Raw genomic sequence first — 23,312 nt, 5'->3', positions numbered from 1 at the left:
CTGAAGTATAGAAAGAAGTGCATTATAACAGGATAAAATGACCAAAGCATTTAAAAGAACTATGGATACGGACACAGCACATTCCGAAAAACCCACCTCCACTAAAAAGATTTATCTCAATATCATACCACATCTGAACTCTGAACGTCTGGACAGCATCCAGTGCATTGCTTCCTTAATCTGACTGTTTTGGGCTTTAAAGAAAGAGAACCCACAGAGCTCACTAACATGAATTCCCTTGAAGAACGGGCCATTCATTATCATCCCCCAATAGAAGAGCTGACAAGAACATCCAAACATAGCATCCAACTGCCCTTCTGTAGAAACAGCTGTAACTCCTCTTAGACTACACAAAAATTTAATTGTAGTCTTTAAACTACACAAAACTTCAACTTCTCAGATGAATTTTCTCCCTTTCTGCACTTAACACAGTAACAGGAAGCCACAGGCCTTAAAGGCAAACACAGACTATTACCCTGCAGTCACTCATCTCTAAAATTCACCTCCAAATTACACTGGTTACTCATAGTAATTGCAACTTCAGGAAAAGGACCCCCATCACCACCCCATACACTCACCAGTCTCGTGTCTCCTCAGCTCAGCGCTTGCTCACACGTGGAAGTGCTGCAGCATCCAGCTGTGTGTACAGAAGTGCCTGTGCTGCAGAAGACCCACCTTCAAAACCATGCCATGGAGCTGGAGAGAATGAATCTTCGAAATAGAATCACAGAATCAACCAAGTTGGAAAAGACCTTTATGATCATCAAGTCCAACCATTCCCCCAACACTGCAAAGACCACCAATAAACCCTATCACTGAGGGCCTCATATACATGGTTGTCTTGTAAGAGGACAGTAATGACACATTTTTCACTGTTGTCAAGAACACAAAACACACCAGTCCCAAATTGTTTACAAATTTAATGACTTCCACAAATCTGCATTTTTCAATACAATGAACTTAAGGGTATTTTTTTAAACTTATAAAAAATTCAGCATCAGAATTCCGCTGATACATCCAGAGCTTCTTTTAAAGAACATTTACAGAACTGTCATGACAAATCAGACTTAAGCACATTAAAATCTAAGCAGAAAATAGCTTACAATTAAACTAGCAGTAAAGTAATATGGCTTCCTGGCTGCTGATCAACAGAAAAGGGGATAAATACTGGTATAAAAAGATTTAGGTCTAAGGTTTGCAGTTTTGCACAAGCACCCCATGGGTCAGAAACCACTACACATGAATCTATTAAAACCAGAATCTACACCCTACCTGTAAACACAGTAAGAAATATCTTTTCATAACATCATAATTCGACGATTGCTTTACAAAATCTGAGCTTAAAATCCAAGTGCAAATCAATTCACATTAAAAACCTGACATTTCAGTTACTGAATTGATTTAAAAACTGGTGCTGTGACTGTTGGTGAGACTATTTTCTTGCTTTTGCACTTGTTCTTGTGCTTGATCTTGTCTTCCTGTCCATCCCTCCAGCACTCCGAGTAGCCCTTAAATTCCCTTCAGGTTCTTCTTTATCTTTGTTTCTTTTTCCTTTTTGCGGCACTGGATTTGCATCATTCTCTATTTGCACACAAAAACAAAGTGAATTTGCACCATAAATCAAACATTTCATACAAAATTCAACCCTCTATTACATTGTTTTTAATGGCAACATCCCCAGCGACCACATCCCAAAGATTACATCTATGAATTCACCAAGCCAGCTACAAACCCCATACTTGTGCACATCCTTTAAGATATCCTTTAAGATAGATCCCTTAGGACTTACAGCTATTTCGGAAAGTAGGTTAACATTAATGAGAGCACCAAAACCAATTAGCTGTCATTTTAGCTAAAATTCCTTCTCCTGATATGTAAACCTAAACCATATCCAACACCAAAGGAAAATCCTGCAAAAATAAATATCTTGTAGGTGTTTTATGGTCCAGACAGAGCTGGAAAGTCAACTGTAAAAAGTAAGCACCTTTGTAGGTGATTAAGGCCCTTTCCAACCCAAATCATTCTATGATTCTGTGATAGCATAGATCCCATTCACCTAAGTCTTCCTGCTATATTGAAGACCTACTCCCTATCTCCACTAGAACATGGCAGCCCCCAGCGACATTAAAACTGTGAATGTGTTATTGTATCTATAGATAACTGAGCTACACTTAGAAAATGGAGAGGAAATTCTTGCCTCACCTAACTTTAGTTTTTTGGTTGGCAGATCATCCACTGGCAAGTGACGTTTCCTATTGCGAGAAGGGGGAGTTGCCTGTGGTGCAGGGGTAACCTCTTCTCCTTTTCCAGACTGATGATTTCCCTCAGAACCAGCGGATGTCAAACGCATCTCTTGAGTTTCTGAAGTTTTGCCATTTTCTGGCAAGTCACCGTTTTTGCAGTGAGAAGTAGAAGTAGCTGCCTCCAATTTGAATTCTACCCTTTTACTTTTATTCCTCAATTGCCTTGTGCTTCCCTGAGATGAGTTATTTTCTAGAGATGTACCTTTGTCTTCTTTAAGAATCCTCTTTTGGCCTCTGACTTTGGGCAAGACAGGTTTTTCCCCGAGAGAAGTGGAACTAGTTTCTTTAGATGCAGAAGAAGTTTTTCTCTTTCTGCCCACTCTTGATGGATTTTCTCTTGCAGATGGAGCTAGTTCCAAAAGTACACTCTGTTGTTCTCCAGGAGTTTCACTCTTACCCTCTTCTGGCAAAGCCTGAAGTGAGGTGGAACTAACAGCCTGTGTGGTGATGGTTTCCCTTGAGCTCCCTTTTGAAGGATCGATTTTTTCTTGGGAAGAAGAATTCTCACAAAGCAGCTTTTTTGCTCCCCTATGATTAGTCTTTCTACCACTTTCTTTTGCTAAGCCCTGTTTTCCTTCCAGAGAAGCAGAACTTGCGGCTTCTAACAAGAGGGCAGTTTCTTTCCTTCTGCTTTTTCTCAGTTGATTTTGTTCTACAGATGAATCAGAAGTTTCTAATGGAACATTTTGATCTTCTTTAGGAGCTTCCTCGCTACCATTATCTGCTGGCAAACCACGTTTTCCTGTAAGAGGAACGTAACTAGCTGCGTGTGATGCCAGAGCAGTTTGTTTCCTTCTGCCCCTTCCCAATGGCTTCTCTTTCGCACAGGACACCGTCTCCAAAGGCACATTTTGTTCTTCACTAGTGCCCTCCTCTTTACCATCAGTTTCTGACAAGCCACACTTTCTCTGGAGAGAAGATGAACTTTTTGCCTCTGCTGCTAGATCAATCTTTTCCCTTTCGTTCCTTGCTGATGCATTTGCTTTTGCCTGCAAAGTTTCATTTCCCAAAGCTGGATTTTGATCTTCTCTTAGAGTCATTTTTTTATCGTCATTTTCCAGCAACCCACATCTTCTTCTGGTAGAAAGAGATCGAGATGTTTGTGATGCTGCAGCAACCTCTCGTCTTCTCCCTCGTCTCAGTGGAATGTCTTCTGTTGAAGAGGGAGCAGCTTCCAAAGCTGAACCTTGCTCCTTTGCAGAAGCCTCATCTTTACTATGCTCTGCAGTTAATATTTGTTTTTCCATAAGGGTAGCACAAGCTATCTGTGGAATGGTATCAGCTTGTTTTCTTCTGCTCCTCCTTACTTGTGAAGAAGGATTTTCTGAAGCCTCTTGTAGACTCTCTTTGTCAGTCATTCCTTTGCCATCCTCAGGTAAACTCCTGTTTCCTTCAACCGCTTTGGAACTGGCTTCTTCAAGTCCAAATTTAACTTTTCTACCTCTACCTCTTGAACATGCCAGTCCACAGCTGTGGGCTTGATTCTCTTGCAGGGTTTCAGTTTGCTTTGTGGTTTTTATTCCTTGGTCATTTCTTGTCCGCTTTGGACGGCTCTGAGCAAGACCATCACTGTCTGCAGCAGGTTCTGGTGTGGCAGTTGGGGTGTTCTGGTCCTTCATGACTTGGTAGGTATTCTTGACACAAACAGAGCCCACAGAACCTTTGAGAGAAGATTCATCCACTTCTGCTTCCGACTTGATTTGGGGAGCAATTAGTTCTAGGTTCTTTACATGTTTGGCAAATTCTTCAGACTTTTTCTCCAAGGAGTCTTTTTTGCCCCTCCTGTTTCTTGTTCTTGTTGTTTCCTTCACTGCATTTCTGTTTGCAGTGACTGACCTTCTATTTGTCTCTCCAGAAGGCAACTCTGCCTTTAATTTTTGAGATGCCTCTGTTGTATTTTCCTGAGCATTTTCTGTTTCATCTCCCTGAGATGCTTTTATCACATTTTTGATGGGTTCAATACCAGCTTCAGCTGAAGTTTCCTCAGTTTTCTGAATGTTTTGTATATTTTCAAGTGCCATCCCGCCAATGTCTGCTTTTACTTCAGTTGAGTACTTTCCAGCACTTCTTAAAGACTTCACTCTTTTCTCTGGTATCGTTATTTCAAGTTTAGCTCCATGTTCAGGTTCTTCTGCTGTGGCAGTCTCAGTATCTTTGACAAAAGTCTCTTCTTCGTTTTGTAGCATCTTTTCTGGTGGGTCTTTACGAAGTTTCCTTGTTGTCCTGTGAAGAGCCACTGAAGCAGCTTGCTGAACTTGGTCATTTCTAGCTCTTCTTCCTCTTTTAGGTGGAATCAATGGTTCTGGGCTTGCTACTTTTCTTACTCCTCTAACTCTGGTCCTAGGTGGCAGAAGCATTTCTTCACTGTCTTCTACAGCACCTTCATGAGATTTGTTTTCAGTTTCTTCTAAACCTGTTTGCAGTTGACAGTTTTCATTTTCACTGCTACTCAATGCACTTCCTGTCTTTATGATTGGACCATGTTCAGTTTCCACTATGTCACTGATGCCACACACCTGCAAAGTCTGTTTCTCCTCTTGCAGCACAGCAGAATCTTTGTCACAAGTCTCGGGATTCTCACTTGGAAGTTTTAACTCCTTTTGGTCTTTCCTTTTACCTCTTCTGGGTCTTTCAGTAGTGCCATGTGGTTCCACAGATGAAACAATGTCAACTTTTTCCTGCTCAAGGGGCTCTGAAACAGTTTCTTCTTGCATATGACAGTTGGTTCTCCTTCCTCTTCCTTCATTTTTAGCTTTCATCTCCTCTTGGGTGCTTGTTTTTTCCACACTTTGCAATTCTTTTAAATTCAGCTCCCTTTCACAGTGCTCTGCTGAAGCAGGATGTACTCTCTTCCTTGGTCTGCCCTTTCTTCTCTGGGTAGATGGGCCTGCACTAGGTGATTCCTTCTTCTGGGAATCTTTACCTTCTGAAATATTTCCTTTGTCTTCTAAACCAGGTTTTGTTCCCCATTCAAAGTTTTTACATAGAAAAAAGCACAAACAAACATTAAACATTAGTACAGCTGATCAAAGATCTGTGAGTTTTGATATTCCTAAGAACACTTCCCTAAGTCATCTTGCTTAAACGAATTATACTTATTATTCTTCATTTATAAATAAACACAGATTTTAAGCAATTCCTAAGATAAACACCAGGCTTCTGACCAGCTTGGTTCATTTGATAGGCAGCATTCTTAAGGTTTAAGCTATGTTCTTGAAAGTCTTTTAAAAGAAAGATAACTTCAGACAGAGACCCTCACATCCGGTTTTTTACTGGTATGTAAAGAGAAGCCGATGTTACCACATCAACAAACTACTACGCTGTTAACTTCTGCCAGCACCTGGTGTTCATTAGGGATGACTGCACAAATTCCATGAGCTATGGACCCTTCATGTTATGTATTCTGGAGTTTTTAAAACATATGTTAAAACTTCATAACAACAGATATTAACTTCTCTATCCATTATTTCTCTAGTTAACATATTTGCACTTACCACGTTTACTAGTGGAATCAGTACAAAAAGGTGCAGCATCTTCTTGCTTGGAATCCATAGCTTTTACTGATTTGACCTAAGCAAATAAAACATTAATCAATAAATGCATGTCTGAGAAGACAACAAATACCAGAGCCAACCAATACAAAGGCAGCGCATAAAAATATCTGAATTCTTAGCAAGTACTTTTCTCTAAAAAGGAAATCAGTTTTATAACTGTATCCATATAAATAGGATATTTGCAAATAAATCTATCAAACTTAATACTGGCCATATAAGCCAGTGCAGCAGCTTTTAAAGTGAAAGGTAACAAACACTTCACAGAGTTAAAAAAGTCATTAATAAAATGCCTGACAAGTGTCTAAATGAATGCTCAAAAGGAATTTGCGGTATTGAGGCCAAATAATTTGAGTGGTTAGCAGTGGTTCTCCACTGATGAGCACAAAGTCCAGTGATACACAGCATTTTACCTATGGATCTTCCCTGTGAGGGTGGTGAGGAGCTAGCACAGGGTGCCCAGAGAAGCCGTGGCTGCCCCATCCCTGGCAGCGTTCAAGGCCAGGTTGGACACGGGGGCTTGGAGCAAGCTGCTCTAGTGGAAGGTGTCCCTGCCCATGGCAGGGGGCTGGGACTGGATGAGCTTTAAGGTCCCTTCCAACTCAACCTATTCCACAGTTCTATGATCTTGGAATAAATGTAAAAATGAATACTAAAAATTCACAAATGACCAGTGATGAAGCTGTGAATTCTAAGGTCAGAATGGTGATGCAGAGCAACCTCAGTAACTGCTTACACAGGGCTCCTTCAAAGAAAATGCATATTAACACAGAAAAACAGTATATATATGTGTCTACAAAATAGGCATATGTTCCAAAAGCAATGAATGAATGACTTAGGGACATAGAGAGCAACCTATTGGCCATGTGGTAAAATGCTTTGTCAAAAGCTTTGGATGGGAAAAGAAAAAGGAAGCTTAAAATTTAATCTATAGGGTATGAAGCAAACCAACCAACTATATCCCTTGCTATGAAAAAGATGGTTGAGAAAGAATTTGATGAGTTTTTAAGTAATTTTAAAGGTGCTTTAAGCACAATAGGAAAAAATGACCAGAAAAAAAAAAAAAAAAAAAGTGTTCACATGCAAACTTGTAATAAACTGCATTTTCTAGCAGAGGGCATCCACCTGGACAAAGCTGCCAAGGAACTAAGACTGCCATCTTTACAGTTCTCAAGTCAACATGGGATACTTTTCTAGAAGGTTGTTTTTCCTCCAGTGGTTATGGGCATAACATATTTGAAGTGCTGTAACATACAAGATGTGACACTAGGAGGCCTAAGAATGCATTTCAACCACAGGTTTCAAAGTCCAAAAGCATTCTCTCCAAAAGCTAAAGTATTTTACCTCAGTTTCCTCTGGTGCATCAAACATCTCCATAACTCCAGCATAGTCCACTTCAGAGTCGGAGCATTTTTGCCTGGGCTCTGCCATAAGCCTTTGCAGGCCCACAAAATCATCAACTGGTTGATACTTCTCTTTTGGAGTCTTCACTAGTCTACTAATATCAAACACATCTTCTGTGGGTTCAGCTTTGTCCTTCGGTGTCTTGAAAATGCGGCTGACCCCAATCATGTCTTCTACTGGTTGATATTTCACCTTTGGAGTTTTCTTGGTTAAAGTAACTGCTTCCCTGTTTTGCACTGGAGCCTTCAGCAATCTTTTAAAGGCACTTTCATCTGTAACAGGTTCCAACTCTTGCTCTGGGGTCTTCATGAGCAACTTAATGCCGGACAGGACCTCAACTGGCTCTGGCTTCTGCTGTGGGGTTCTCAGGAGCTGCTTGATGCCTGATAGGACCTCAACTGGCTCTGACTGTTGCTTTGGTGTCCTCAGGAGCTGCCTGATGCCTGACAAATCCTCTACAGGCTCTACCTTCTGTTTTGGGGTCTTCATGAGCTGCCTGATGCCTGACAAATCCTCTACAGGCTCCACCTTCTGTTTTGGGGTCTTCATGAGCTGCTTGATGCCTGACAAATCCTCTACAGGCTCTACCTTCTGTTTTGGGGTCTTCATGAGCTGCCTGATGCCTGACAAAGCCTCTACAGGCTCCACCTTCTGTTTTGGGGTCTTCATGAGCTGCCTGATGCCTGACAAAGCCTCTACAGGCTCCAACTTCTGTTTTGGGGTCTTCATGAGCTGCCTGATGCCTGACAAAGCTTCCACAGGCTGCAACTTACGCTTTGGAGTTCTCATGGGCTCTTTGATGCCTGACAGGACTTCAGCTGGCTCCGACTTTTGCTCTGGTGTCCTCAGGTGCTGCTTGATGCCTGATAAAGGTTCTACAGGCTCTGACTCCTGCTTTGGGGTCTTCATGAGCTGCCTGATGCCTGATAAAGCTTCTACAGGCTCTGACTTCTGCTTCGGTGTCCTCAGGAGCTGCCTGATTCCTGACAAGGTCTCTACAGGCTCCGGCTTCTGCTTTGGGGTCTTCATGAGCTGCCTGATGCCCGATAAGGCCTCAGCTGGTTCTGATCTTTGCTCTGGGGTCCTTAACAGCTGCTTGATGCCTGACAGGACCTCAACTGGCTCCAACTTCTGCTTTGGAGCCCTCCTTCTACTTCCTGATTTCACCCGAGAGGTTTGTTTTTCTGGAGCTGCTGACAAACAATTCCTACCAGTATTTTCTTCCAGCATAGCATTTCTTTTTTCAGGAATTTTTGTGGCTATTGCATCAAATACAGACTTCAGAGGTGACTCCTCACTCAAAAAGTGGCAGGTGCCTGGACTATCTTGTTTGTGTTCTGAAGCATCTGAACTATTTAATGGTGACACCATCATCTCACCTGAAATAAGTAGATGTATGTAATTTGGAAAGAGAATTAAGCAGAAAACCCAAGGAATGTAATACTGTATAACTGAGTAAAACTGAATTCAATCAGCCAGAGCCTTCTACAAATCAAAAATTATCATCAACAACTGATTTGCAACTAGCACACGTTTAAAAGTGACTATCAAAACTGGGATACTTTTTCTTATTTAATCTGATATAAAAATTAGTTCTCTGTTGTCCCTAAAACTTCTTGTGGTACAAGTTTTTCATTGTAATTCCCTTTGTGTTTTGAAGCAAAGACTGTGGTTTTGAAGCAAATGAGAAAGTTGGGGCTGTTCAGCCTGGAGAAGAGAAGGCTGCGTGGAGACCTCAGAGCAGCCTTCCAGTATCTGGAAGGGGGGCTATAGGGATGCTGGGGAGGGACTATTCATTAGAGACTGTAGTGATAGGACAAGGGGTAACGGGTTAAAACTGAAACAGGGGAAGTTTAGACTGGATATAAGGAAGAAATTCTTTCCTGTTAGGGTGGTGAGGCACTGGAATGGGTTGCCCAGGGAAGCTGTGAATGCTCCATCCCTGGTGGTGCTCAAGGCCAGGTTGGACAGAGCCTTGGGTAGCATGGTTTAGTGGGAGGTGTCCCTGGCCATGGCAGTGGGGTTGGAACTGGATGATCTTAAGGTCCTTTCCAGCCCTAACTATTCTATGATTCTATGGAAGGTTATCAGCAAAAGATGCACTACAAAATACTGTCTTGAAACAACTCTTTCCAATAGACTTTTTTCTCTAAGACTGAACAATAACCTCTCCCTACTGTGAAACATTGCCACTGGATTTAGATGTAGACAACTGGCCAACAACATGTCATGCTTCAGCCCAAGATTTACCTGAGGCAATACTTCCACAGTTTGAAGTTTCAATTGGAATGAATGGGAAAATAACACCTACTGAAAAATTAACTGGATCTGCAAAAATGCCTTTTAATACATGATAAAAGTCAATGGTTCCTTTTATGGGTTGAGAGATGCTTCATCCCAATATATCAACTCTTACCTAGGCTGTGACTGCTTCCCCATAATATACCTAAACAGTCCCTTGCTTTTCAAATAACAAACGTACCAGTTTCTTCAGGAGTGTGCAGCTCAGAAAGATCCACTGCAGCACATGTTGGTGTGAAATCCATCTTCTGAATGGCAGCCAAAGGTAACGTTTTTCCACTCAGATTTTCTGGAGTTTGAAACATTTCAGCCATTCCTACAAATGAGAATTGGAGAAATAAGCATTTGCTTTGACAAGAGAAGGACACAGTTGGCAGAGTGAGCAACAGGCTTTAAGAAGTTACCTGTGAAGCTTTCATCCATATTCATATTCAGCTTCAAGATAGGATTTTTCATCACTTTAGGGACACGTCCACTTGTTCTGACTGTGGTGGAATAAGCTCTACCTACAACTATTGTAGCAGGTGACTCTGCATGTCCTGTGCTAAAATGACCTCTTATTTTACTTTCTGGAGTCTGCAGAGGGGAAAGAGAAAGGAAAAAAAACAAAGGTTAGTAAAACAAGATCCCCTTTAAATAAAACCTACATTTCTTACAGTGAAAAAGCTATCAACACCCATTTCACATCATATTAATAGCTCAGAAGCTTCTAGTTTCTGTAGCAAAAAACCTACAAGAAGTTTTGTGGTTGTGCAAAAACAAAGAGAATTTAAAAAGAATACCTTTGGTGACTGGGTTGTCTTCTTTAGGAGTCTTCGTTTTCGGACACTCTTTTTAACAGCCTTTGCCTGTGGTCTTGCAACACCTGATTTTACCACTTCTGCCCAAGATTTTGCCACTAGAAAGGAAAAGAGAAATAAGCACTTTAATTCTCAGCTGTATAAATGGAAGTTCACAATTATTTTTTAATGATTCCAATGGATTGCTGCTGTTGGGCACAGGAAAGTGGTGGTATCGCCTGACAACAGCTACACTTAATGTGCTCTGTGAAAAAGCCCCAACTTCAGCTGAGGTTTAACAAGTGTCCAATTACCCAGTGTGTCTTTCTTTCCTCAACAAAACAAGCTTCATGCAGTGTCAAAAAGATGTTAGATCCTAAAACCAAATGCTGACCCAATTCCATCCTCACTGGTTTTGTAAGGAAATAATTTTTCCCAATAAAAAAAACTTGCCATGAGCCTTTAAGTCTCTTTTATTATTATATCTTCACTTGTCCCTGGTGGGACATGAGATTTAACATCAGGGAAATGGCTTCTAAGTGAAAAATATCCAGCTTTTCTTTCACCACCTTCCCAAAGAACATCATAGTCAGGAGACTATTTATTTATACTGCTTACAACATTTAGACCTACACAGGCTTTCCATAATCTCTTTTATATCACCTTCTCCTTGTAACATACACCAGAAATTCCCAAAGCAAGGTTACATTTATCACAGCATCATTCTGTCCACAGCAGAGGAATTGGGGAATTAGTTAGAGCTGTGTAATAAATGAGGCTGTAAGTTGGTGGCACATCTGCCTTGTTTGGTTCAGAAATGGGTTACGAGAAGACAGGGATCTTATAAAAGTAACTGTTATTTTTTTAAGTAGAGGTAGAAAGGGGAATGCTGTTCCTCACGTTTATTATTCTCTTGTCAGAACTGCTGTGCAAGTTGGGGAAAGTCTGCAAATAAGAAGCACTTTCATAAGGTGTCATTGATAGGGTGTTCGGGATACAGACACATACCAAGCCTGCAAGAAATTACCTGAAAAAGCATTGGAAACACAGTTTTATTTTGGATACTAAGCAGACATCCACAATTTTCAAGAACTCTTGTGGTCTATTCATATTCATATTGCAAAAGAAACTGCAGATGAAAACCCGCTCTCCACATTACAGAGAGGTGGGGAAAAATGGTGTCAGCTACATTTGTGAAGTACTCTCCATAAGATGTCTTCTTCAAAGACAAAGTTTCAAGAGCCACAGCTCCCCTATCATAATGTTTCCAGTGTTATAAAAACTAACCAAAACCAGTGACATTCAAATTCAAATGCTTTAACTTCGAATTTTCAGGTTAACACCCAGTTATCATCCAATTTACTAATAATATGTTATATACCACTGCAAACAGTTTAGTCCCGTCCATGGACAAAGGTTTGAAATGTGTATAAAAAAAGGCACCAACAAAACAAACTGAAGCTAGACTGCTATGAAATGCATGTTTTCAAATGAAAATTGATGTAATTATAGAATCATAGAATCACAGACTGGGCTGGAAAGGACATTAAGATCATCAAGCTGCAACTCCCTGCCACAGGCAGGGACACCTTCCACTGGAGCAGGCTGCTCCAAGCCTCATCGAGCCTGGCATCAAATACTGCTAGGGATGCGGCTTTTACCACTTTATTAATACAAATTGATTTAGTTCAATACTACTTGAACTTGAAGGATCATTATTGCAAAGTAACCTTAATTCTTTCATTTTTCAACTTCTGAACATTAAGATTTGTGCTTTGATATTTACTTTAGTAATTTAATAATATGAGAAAATGCAACACTTTGCAATTCACAGTTTCCAACATGTCCAACAATCCTCAGCCAAGCCTTTGGTGGCCTCTGCATAACAAATTAGGCCAACTTCTGTTTATTTCCTGCATTTTAAAACATTAAAATGAATATTAAGGATTAACTGCTGAAACAAACCTAATAGATTGGCACTGGAGGCACCACTTCTTCTTTTTGCATTGAAAACTGCTACAGCTCCACTTCTACTCTTCATGGAAGCGACCTTCAGAGCAAGTTGGGCACTTCTGGTTAGTTTGTCAGGGGTAGCCTTCAAAAAAGGTTTATCATTTTGGCTAGTGAGAGAAGATTTAGGTGTTTTCACTAAGGCACCATCTTCCTCCTCTGTATTCGTGTCTTCTCGAACAGCATCTCTCTCTTCTACAATTGGTAGTGGTGCCATGATGCGAGAAACAGAGAAACGGCCCTTTCTGTAAGGTGCTGGAGAGCCTGGAGGCAGTTTAAGTGTTGCCCTCCCAGAGGAAGGGGACAAGGCACTTGGGGACTTCTGAGCTGGCAGATTTTTTGGTGACAATTTTTCTTTCTGCAAATGTTCAGGAAGTTCCTGGTAGGGAAAAAAAAATACATACAGATCAAATGTTACTGCACGTAGCTGGACCGCAAGCACTCATCTACATCTCTGACAGGTAAGTAGAATAGTATAAAATATCATCAGATCATTTCATAAAGTCTTAAAATACCTTTTAAGTGTCCCAAGATACATGCAAATTCAATTGAATAAATTAACTGAGCTTATTGTTCTACTTTACTCAACAGTCCTGTTCACCTCAGGTACACCTCACACATTGTAACTAGCTTAAAACACAGTAAATGTTTTCCAGCTTTTAGCCAAACCACATGGCAGAAGCTTGCAGAGTTGGACAACAAACAACTGTTCTGTTTGCTGTTATTTGTGGTAAACTGGGGCCTGCAGACACTCAGACACTGCTGCTCAGCACAGACACACAGAAATGTACTCCTACATATGCAGAGAATCATAGACTGATTTGGGTAGGAAGGGTTACAACCCCCTGCCATGGGCAGGGACACCTTCCACTAGAGCAGCTTGCTCCAAGCCCTGTCCAGCCTGGCCTTGAACACTGCAAAGGATGGGGCAATCACAGCTTCTCTGGGCACCCTGTGGCAGCGCCTCAGCACCCTCACAGGGAACAACTTCTGTCTAAGATCTACCCTGAACTTCTCCCATTTAAGTTTAAACCCATCACCCCTCATCCTATCAGTAGAGCATGAGAATGACTGATAGCGTGCGAGTTGAATACATAACACACCTCCCGGGTAAAGGCAGGTAGATATAAAAGGCAAACTGAGCCCTTTCCTACAGTGAAGAAGTTAAAATAATGCTGATTAAAGTTTGCTGGTTTCAAATACCTTTTAAACTTGCAATTAAAGTTTCTATATCCCAACATGCATCTAAAAAATTTCACTACTACTTGTTAGTTAACTTTTAGAAGTCCTAGAACTTATACTCTGGTTGCATTAAGTGGCTCACCAACTTGATTAGTCTTAAGCTTTACCTGGACTGCAAAGTGCTTCAATCCCTGAGCCTTTTTGAGGACAGCACGTGGTGAATTTCCAAAGGGCAGGCTCAGCTGGGCAGGAATGGCACCTCTTTTAAGGGGTGAGTTGGGAGGCAAGCTTTTATCAAAAAGCTCTGGGCTTAGGTGACCACCAAAAGACACTCTCTTTCTTTTTCCTAAAGGCTGAAGTAACACTTCACCACTCTTCCTCTTTGGAGACATCTTTGTTGTCTTGCCTAAAAAGAACAAGTGAAAACAGATCTAAGAATCACAGCCTGGTTTGGGTTGGAAGGGCGCTTTTAAAGGTTATCCAGTTCCAACCCCTGCCACAGGGAGGGACACCTTCAACTAGAGCAGGTTGCTCCAAGCCTCATCTAGCCTGGCCTTGAACACTGCCAGCGATGGGGCAGCCACAGCTTCTCTGGGCACCCTGTGCCAGTGCCTCACCACCCTCATGGGGAAGACTCCAAATGAGCATTTTCACCCACATAAAAAACCCAGCACTTCCTCGTGCATTTTTAAGTTTAAACAAATCAGATGGTAATTTATCTTACAGAGAAACAGATTCAGTGGAGCAAACTTTTAGACAATTTTCTGTATCAATATTGATGATCAATTGTAACTACATGATAAATACTTCAGAAGCAGTATGTTGGCAAGGGGTGGTTCTACATTTTACATTAGTAGGAAAATGCTCATATAAATGCTGGGAAGAGAATTTCTCAGTTACAAACCCAACCAGGCAGGAATTAAGCAAGTTTACCTGATTCTTCCCCAGCCAACAGGTCAGAAATATTCATTTCTGAGACAGCTTCAGTGTCTTTCAGTAGAGCAGTGCCTCCAGAAGACCTCCGCTTTGATGACAATCTACGAGGTCTTGTTACTCCAGCATCTTCCAAACCTTGTTCCTGGTGATCCTCCTTGGTGGCCAGCTCTTCTTTCATTTCACTGTCTCTTCTGTCTGTAGGTTTATCGTGGTGTTCTAGAGGCGCATTTGCCTCTAATGGTCTCTCAGTGAGCAGCCCAGATCTTCTTGGCCTACCCCTTTTTCTGCCAGAGCCACATTTGTGACTAGCAGGAGATGCCAGCTCTGATGTGAACTCTTCTGAAGCCAGTGTGTCCAAATGGACACTTTTGTTTGATAATTCTTGACTTTCCCTGTTATTTCTTCTGGGACTCCTGGAATTAGAACAGGCAGGAGGTTCCAAATGCTCCTCTTTTGAATTCACAGTGTTTGCCTGGTCACAGATCTCTTTCAGCACTTCAGCAGGTTTTCCTGGTGTATGCTGTTTACTGCTTCGTCTTTGTTTCAAACATTTATTTTCTGCCAAAGGCAGTTGTTTGAGGCTGTCACTTATGGACAGTAAATCTTCTCTTTGAGTTTCAGCTGCAACTCCTGACAGAGACCTACATTTCAGGGACACACGTCGTCGAGGTGTCGGAGTATCAGTGATTACAGAATTCATTCCACTACTCTCTCTGGTAGCTGATACAAAATTAGACCGAGGACTCTTCCTTCTGGATGTTGGTGTAGACAGAACATACTGATCAACTTCAGAAACATTTGTGGTGTTACCTGGTTGTGCTGGTTTATCCAAGGCTGTTGCAGAGCTGTGCGTTTTCATTTCACCTGCATAACCCAAGCATTCTATAGAGCACTGCTTCAGTGAAAACACTGCACTTCCATCCTTCTGAGCGAGTTTGGCTGTAACTCCAGTACTTCCAGACTTCCCTGGTGTACTTGGCTCCTTATGTTCCTGTAAGTGTCTTCTTTCACCAGTATCTCTTGACACCTTTGAAATGGATGTTCGAGGACTTTTGATAACACTCTTCTTGGTAGCACTTCTGACAGCTGAGACCTGGTTAAACTCTGAAGTGACCACATCTTGCTTGATTTCTACTTTACATTCTTCAATATTTTCACTTCTGCCTCTCTCTTGTTCTTTAGACAGGTTTCCAAGATCAGAAACACAACCTGACAATGAAATCTGAGTGCTTGGTTCTAGAGGAACACTCTTTCCATCTCCTTTTGCAGCTTCTTGAGTTGCACTTCCCCCAGGAAGAGTTTTTTTCACTTTAATCTCAGTTTTCAGCTTTTCATAGAGTTTACTAAAGGGAAACACTGAATTCTCCCTTTTAGCAGACTCATCTATTCTGTGTGAAGATTTGGGTGTTCGTACTTTGACGGGTAAAGCCTTGGAAATATTTTCCTCGGTACTTTGTTTATTTTCATTGGCATCTTTTCCTTTGCACTCAGCATTATCTGAAAAGAAAGCAAAGCAAAACAGAGATGCAGTTACTTAAAAATTGCAGAACTATAAATACAAGTTCCATAAATACAGATAAAAATACCTTCCCTTTCCTCTACCAATGTAGTCAACAGGGTCCAGGATACAGTACTGTAAATAAAGCTGTGTTAACAGTAATTTCTCTTCTAACAGAAGCATTAGTATCTCAATGTTCACTTTAAGTTGTAATCTGGAATTTATCCCTTATTCAGGTAAGACATTTGATATTTCAGGCTTTTGTCTTTCTTTGGAATCAATGGCTTGTATCCACCTTTCAGGGCTGCAAAAAAAAACAAACCTATGAGCATAGAATTAAACCCCCACTTAGGTCAGTTTGTCACAATTCGGCCTGGTTTGTGTCCTGCATTTAAATAGGCACTATACTGCTTGAACTATGGCAATGCTTTTGTAGGGCAAAGACAGGTTATAAAGCAGAGCTGCCTCAGATGAGACATAGCAAGTGACACTATGTGTCGTATGATCTATAAACTGCAGCCAAGGAAGCCTGAGGTAGCACACTTCACTTTGTGTTTTCTGTGAGCAAGGAGTATATACAAGCTTAGTGTTCTTCTGATAAGAGGGGCCTTTTTGTCATATAGAATCACAGGCTAGTTTGGGTTGGAAGGGAGCTTAAAACTCATCCAGTTCCAACCCCCCACCACAGGCAGGGACCCCTTCCACTAGAGCAGCTTGCTCCAAGCCCCTGTGTCCAACCTGGCCTTGAGCACTGCCAGGGATGGGGCAGCCACAGCTTTGCTGGGCACCCTGTGCCAGCGCCTCAGCACCCTCACAGGGAAGAACTGCTGAAGAGCTCATCTCAATCTCCCTCTGGCAGGTTAAAGCCCATTCCCCTTGGCCTGTCCCTGCAGGCCCTTGTCCAAAGCCCCTCTCCAGGTTCCCTGCAGCCCCTTTGGGCGCTGGAGCTGCTCTAAGGTCTCCCCTTAAGGAGCCTTCTCTTCTCCAGGCTGAACCAGCCCAGCTCTCTCAGCCTGGCTCCAGAGCAGAGCTGCTCCAGCCCTCGCAGCATCTCCGCGGCCTCCTCTGGACTCACTCGAACAGCTCCGCTTCCTTCTTAGGTGGCTTTTTTAAAGCACAAGAAGCTGAGATCTATGTATCTATAGAACAAGATCTAGTTCTCAACACTACTTTATGTCAGCATGAACACCTGCTGAACTATTGCTGATACATGTTGACTTTTCTCAGTTGTGATGGGAAAGAATATATATAAAGGTGAAAGGATGGACTTTGACATACAAGGAAAAGCCTCTCAATTAACCTCCAGGAAGGCAGAAAAGGAGTGATGGGAGAAAGATATGCGAAAGAACAGGAAATCAGATCTTCCTATGAAAGCTTTTACCCAACTGTAGATAAATGCATCAGTAAGTTTTTTTTTTTTACAAAGAGGACAAGCTGTTCCCTTCAAGTTGATGGAACAACAAAGGAAAGACTTGTATCATATCAGAGTGTTGGGGAACCTGTTGCCCAACTCCTGTGAATACAGATGTGCTCATAACCACCCACTGCAATAGAACACCTTGAAATAACCTGTGCTTTCTGCACTAGAACAGTCATATGTCACAAAAAAATACAACTTTTTTGTAGATAAATAGCCTCCATGTAACAAACTTTCTATCATCCCATGAAAATCAGCCCTATTTAAGACAAAAAGGATGGGAAGGCAAAGGCCTGGCATTTAACTGGTCTATGGTCTATAACCACGCAGACTTAGAAGTTTTAAATTATTTTTACTGGGTCTACATGAAACAGCTATTCAGATGTTTGAATTAGCAAAACTAACCCTTCCTATATATCTCCAAAATTATTTCTGTTTAAGTAAGAATACATGAAACAATGCAATATTAGCTCAAAAGGGATCCAGCTGTATTCCAGGCCAGAGAACTGCAAGTTAAGTTTTAACCAAAGGTGGATTTGCTGTGTTGTGTTTGTTTGATGCCACTGATAAGTGAAATGTAATAGGCAACTGTTTCACACACCAGTTTCAACTGACATTGTATTGCGTTTGCAGAGCTAGTGTAGAGTTAAGAATTCCCTTCTTAACGCTAATCCTCAATCTCAATTTGCACAAATCACAAAGTAAAATATATGGATTTTGACAATTTCAAGCAACCATTGTACTTGTTGAATTTTTTTTAATTGAATTGAACCATTGAACATTACCATTCGTCAGGATGCAGTTAAACTGGTTTGTGTGTTGGTAAATCACAGCATCTAAGTATAAAGAAATAGTACACTGAGAAAGCAAGGTATATGGTGTTTAGATTGAAAAGTCTTAAAATACATTTCTTTTGCTCTTTTCAACCATGTTTTTCCTCTTATGCTGAAAGTAAATGCAGTGAAGGGGGAAGAAAAAAGCAAAGCCTCTATAAAACAGGTACCAACCTGAAGCATGAAGGCTTTTAGATCCTGAAGTTTGTAATTCCACTTCTGCCACCTGCTGAACATGAAGAACCTGTAAATTTGTACAATATTACAGCAGAGCAACAGTTTACAGCTTAGCTTTCAACTGCACATTGAAACACAAAATATTTATAAACCTTTATGCATTATTTACTGCTCAAAAGCATTCAAGTGAAATCCTAGAGTATTCCAAAATTTCAGAACATTTGAGGCCCTACACAGCAAGAGTTTAAATCTTGTTTCATCATTCAAATGATGAAACATGCTCCAAAAGCAGCTGAAGAAGCAGATACAGTAGCACATTTGTACCACATCTTCCTACCAGACCTAGTTTTTAACTCAAGTAAGAGAACTACAACACACACCAAACATCTTTCAATAGCCACTGTGGTTACAAACTAACACGTATCCCTCTAAGGAGGAAAACTTTGCTGAGAAAAGAAAAAAATAAAAAGAAACTAATGAAAATAAGTTATTAAAAGATAGTTTTATATTCATAAATTCTAACACTATATTAGTGCACAAGCGCACAGAACAGATTATTTTGGAAGGAAAGAATGCTCATGCCCCAGGGCAAACTTCCTCATGGATATCCAGTGCCTACACTCCACTTCCTGCATCCCGTCCTCTCTTTGGAAAAGCTAAGGATGGATTTTTAATAGCTTACCTATATTAGTAACAACATAGAGTATGAAATATCTATTACCAGAAAATTTACAAGTCTGAAATTAATAAAGTATTAATTTTTAAAGCATAAGTATTTATCTGAAAGTTTACTTGTATTTTAAAACAGACAAGTAGTTTATGGCTGAACAATTATTCCTAATAAGCAAACAGAACAAGGAAATAGAATATCACTACTTATACAAAAGCACTGGTTAACAAACAACCCTACAGAATTACCTGCAGTGTTTCATCTTTCGGAGACCGGGAGCGCTTCTTTCTTGGAGTTGCCTGCAGAGGATATTCAAATCTGGAAGAGATATTTAAAAAAAAAACTCTTTTTCTTATCCAATAGCTGATGACAAAATTCCCATTGTTAAGATAAATGATCTGGCAATAGCTGGCTGCTCCCAACAACACATATGTATCAGTTTTAGAAGCTTTAACTGCATCAAAACACTCCTTAACTTTTCCCCTGAAACTGACTACCCTTGAAACAAAATCAGAATGTCTCTGGACAATTCTACCTTTATTGGTTTAGTTTAACCTAATATAAAGGTGATTAAAACATATCTTTAAGCAATGCTGCCTTCTGAAGAAGGTCTATAAATCTTTATAAAAATAGGAAATAAACTAGATTAACTTTTGTTCCTTAAGATACTAAAAGGACATTTTAATTTTTCCCACTTCTCTACAGCCATCTTCTGCATCTAAGAAATTTGGGGCTGTTCAGCCTGGAGAACAGAAGCTGTGTGGAGAACTCAGAGCAGCTTCCAGTACCTGCAGGCACCTACAAGGATGCTGGAGAGGGACTCTTCATCAGGGACAGGAGTGATAGGACAAAGGGTGATGGGTTCAGACTGAAACAGGGGAGGTTTAGGTTGGATATAAGGAAGTTCTTCACTGTGAGGGTGCTGAGGCGCTGGCACAGGGTGCCCAGAGATGCCCCTTCCCTGGCAGTGTTCAAGGACAGGTTGGAAGGGGCTGGAAGTAACCTGGTCTAGGTTGGAACTAGATGATCTTAAGGCCCTTTCCAACCCAAACCATTCTATTATTCTATCTCCATCCAGCAGGAAGAGCCTGCAGTCACAAAGCTCTGCACATCGCCTGCCTGCAGAACACATTCTGGGACAGAGGCATAAATAGTTTGTCACTGGCACCTACCTGAAAGACCGATCAATAATGGTTACCACATCACCATGCTTCAGAGTCACAGGCTGCTGGAAACCAGCCCCGTTCAGCTGCGTGGGATTTACTGTACTTAAATTAGTCAATATTGCCTAAAAACAGAACAAACACTTCAGTAACCTGATGAGATGCAACGATGCAAAACATGTGCCATTAGAATATGTGGATCTTACCTCCTTGTTTTCATTTACTTCAATTTTACAATGTTCTTTTGAGACCTGAGGCAACTGGATGCGAATATCACACTCTGTTCTCCTGTGGGTGAAAATACAATTTGAGTTTCAAGACGCACAAAAGACAATAAAATCTGACTACTATAGAATTAGGTGATTTCCCAACTTTTCAGCTAATCATTGTACAGCAGCATGATACTTTCTTATATTTAGAAGCATGAGGAAAATGAACTTTCCAAGTCTTCCAAGTTTGGCAAAAAATAACAGCTCACACTTTTGTAACACCAGAAAATCCCTATCAGAAATAACACATGAAATAGCCAAGTTCTGAAAAAGCTGCTCACAACAAGCCAAAAGAGACACGTTTCCAACAGATACCTGCTGGTTTGAGATTACTTCTCTCCCAACTTACAAGCTGCAGAAGAGCTATTGAGTATTTTCCGAAAATACTAGTACGTGCTCTTAAGTCTGAACTTTGGAACTTGTTATTGAGCACTCTCAGAGTATTAGGTGAAGGCACCTCTGGTCTCACCACTTCTACCTTCTTAATAGCTGTTATCAAGTGAAAGCTGTTTCTAAGCATCCAGACTTAGTTATTTAAAGTTAATCTCTAATGTTTTTGACATATTGTAGGTCTTCAGCATAAACACACCAGCTATCAAACCAGAGGCAACATTCACTGAAGTACCTGACACGTCTCACTGGTGCAGCAGGCAGAAATTAATGTTTGTACCATTGTCTGTCTGGGCAGCTCTGCTGAAGCTGAAGAGCTGTATTATGGACACTGAAGTGCTTTCCATAGACTTTCCCTATGGAATCCGATTCTGGACTGAATAATTACAGTTATTTAAGATACCAATCAATCAGTAAAGTGCTGAACAGACCTAGTTTAAAAGAAGTAAAAGCATTTTATTTACAGCCTGTTTATAGTAAGATTATCTAGCCAAGTCTCCACATATACAATTCAGATACATTGATTTTAGCTTTTAATATAAAATAGCTGGATCAAGCTCAAAACCCTATCTATCATTCAAACGTCAAAAGCCAAAGTGAGTTTCAAGACTGGAGGAGGAAGCATAAGTTCTTATTGACTTTTAATAATACATCTAGATACTAGCTGATAGATTCCATTACTGATATTTTGGAGGACAAAAAAAAAAAAAAGAAAAAATTGAGAAGAGCACTGATGTAATGAAGATGGTCGAAGAGAAGCCATGTACCTCACTTCACTCATCAGTTATCTGGATACTGCTCAGGATAAAAGAATACAATCACTTGCTTGTCAGCTGTTTGCTGCTTTTAATCCCTTCCCCAGATTTCTTTTGGCCAGAAACCTTAAAATACTTCTGGCAAGTAAAGGACAAAAAGCAGCAATGAAAATTTAAGTTCAGTTTTTGAGTCTTATAATTAACCTTAGTCCAATCTCACCTTCACTCCCCTGTACATCATTCAAATAAACAAATATTGATTTTTGCAAATAAGTATTAAAAGATATAATCTGCAGGGGAAAATCACTAATATTATTTTGCTGTATGTAAGTACTCAACTAAATCTCACCTTCCAAATAAACAAGAACTCGCAGTGAGTGGAAAACTAATTCCATCAGTCCCATTCCGCTTAATGACAACAATTTTCCCAAAGAGCGTCATCTTCAAATGTAAGGAATGTTACCTATAAAGGAACATCAAAATTACCCATCCAAATAATGCGTTACATATTTAGGAAAGCAAATCAGTGTCATTATCTTTCTTACTTATGTTCAAGAACCATTTTCCAGTGTACAACAGATGAGAATCAGTGCCATATACATGTGCTTGCCTGTGTGGAAAACTGGGAGCTGTTTTACTGCGAGGCACCACTCTAACCACACACAGGGCAGAAGAAACTGGTTCACGTCAACTCAGCTATACCACTTTTACACAGACAATAGGTATTTGCTACCTTTGCAAAGCCTTTACAAAAATTCAAAGGCAACATATGGTATATTTCATCCCGCAAGCAACTCACAAGTATTTTCATGTAGAGCCATTCACCTAAATATTGCACATTCCCTTACCTACACAGACATTCTCAGACCTGATTTGAAAGAAAACAGAAACCAGCTGACTACAGCTGTATCCTCCCGAAGCAGGAGAGTGTGGCATGACCTCAAAGGAAGCCAGCTGAAAGGTTTGTTGCGATCTGGTAGGCTGTTCGTACAGCAGAGGCGGCAAGTGCATCTCTGCATGAACATAGCAGGAAAGCAGAAGAAGGAACAGTGTTTAACTTGCAAACTTCCCCCCCCCGGAAGAAACCCTTCACATCCTACAGCATTTGCACAGCCTGGTACACAGATCCCTTCCTATATGTGTGTGCCACGAATCAGAGAACCATAGAATGGTCTGTGTTGGAAGGGCACCCTGTGCCAGCGCCTCAGCACCCTCACAGGGAAGAGCTTCCTTCACGAAGTACAAGAGACCCTCAAGAAAACACGCACCAAGCACACTACGTACTCGAAGGTGGCAAGCTGAACACAAGGAAACTAAATGCACTTAAGAGCGATCCTTCTAAACTTTTATGCTCGGTTTCATACTGTAAAACACTTGCTGGAAAAAAAGCCCCGACAAAACGCATCTCAGGACAAATATGACAGCACCCTTAAGGAAAGCCTTTACGTGTGCGTTACAAGAAACGGCAGTCTTCAGCGCTCCTTCCCCAAACCGTCCCGTTCAGTTTCCACCAGAGCAAAACACCGCAAGACCCGCAGAAGCCGAACACACGGGGCTGTTACAAGCCCAAGCTCCGCGCAGCCCCCTCGGCACGACGGGCCGGCAGTCGGGAAGCGGGCAGCCGCTGAGGTAAACCAACTCAACGCAACACCCCCCTCAGCGCCAACGCCGCGT

General features: G+C 41.1%; 1 protein-coding gene across 2 annotated transcripts; it reads right to left on the bottom strand.

The window, feature by feature from the left end:
• Positions 1 to 905: 905 nt before the first annotated feature.
• Positions 906 to 22,094, bottom strand: MKI67 (marker of proliferation Ki-67). Of its 2 annotated transcripts, none has more exons than XM_065672483.1 (15): positions 21,988 to 22,094; positions 20,431 to 20,512; positions 20,234 to 20,349; positions 19,310 to 19,379; positions 18,389 to 18,458; positions 14,464 to 15,963; positions 13,698 to 13,936; positions 12,304 to 12,727; positions 10,342 to 10,457; positions 9,964 to 10,135; positions 9,741 to 9,875; positions 7,199 to 8,637; positions 5,798 to 5,873; positions 2,203 to 5,250; positions 906 to 1,581 (listed from the first exon to the last, which is right to left on the bottom strand). In XM_065672483.1, the coding sequence occupies exons 1-15, from the start codon at positions 22,077 to 22,079 to the stop codon at positions 1,433 to 1,435; spliced, it is 7,728 nt and encodes a 2,575-aa protein (XP_065528555.1). In that variant the 5' UTR covers positions 22,080 to 22,094; the 3' UTR covers positions 906 to 1,432. The 2 variants fall into 2 exon arrangements, with proteins under 2 accessions (XP_065528555.1, XP_065528556.1); XM_065672484.1 differs by having other exon boundaries at positions 18,389 to 18,443.
• Between the last annotated feature and the right edge of the window lie 1,218 nt (positions 22,095 to 23,312).

This window comes from Lathamus discolor, chromosome 3, assembly GCF_037157495.1.
Source record: "Lathamus discolor isolate bLatDis1 chromosome 3, bLatDis1.hap1, whole genome shotgun sequence".
In the NCBI taxonomy this organism is placed as follows: Eukaryota; Metazoa; Chordata; class Aves; order Psittaciformes; family Psittacidae; genus Lathamus; species Lathamus discolor.
This window is presented reverse-complemented; position numbering and strand designations above follow the sequence as displayed.

What these genes read in the sequence shown, in the direction of transcription:
- MKI67 (XM_065672483.1), bottom strand. Translation starts at nt 22,079, where the DNA reads ATGACGCTCTTTGGGAAAATTGTTGTCATTAAGCGGAATGGGACTGAT. An exon ending in AAGTAAATGAAAACAAGGAG is followed by an intron (nt 20,350 to 20,430) that starts GTAAGATCCACA and finishes TTCTGTTTTTAG; the next exon opens with GCAATATTGACTAATTTAAG. An exon ending in TGAAGCACTTTGCAGTCCAG is followed by an intron (nt 12,728 to 13,697) that starts GTAAAGCTTAAG and finishes TTTCCCTACCAG; the next exon opens with GAACTTCCTGAACATTTGCA.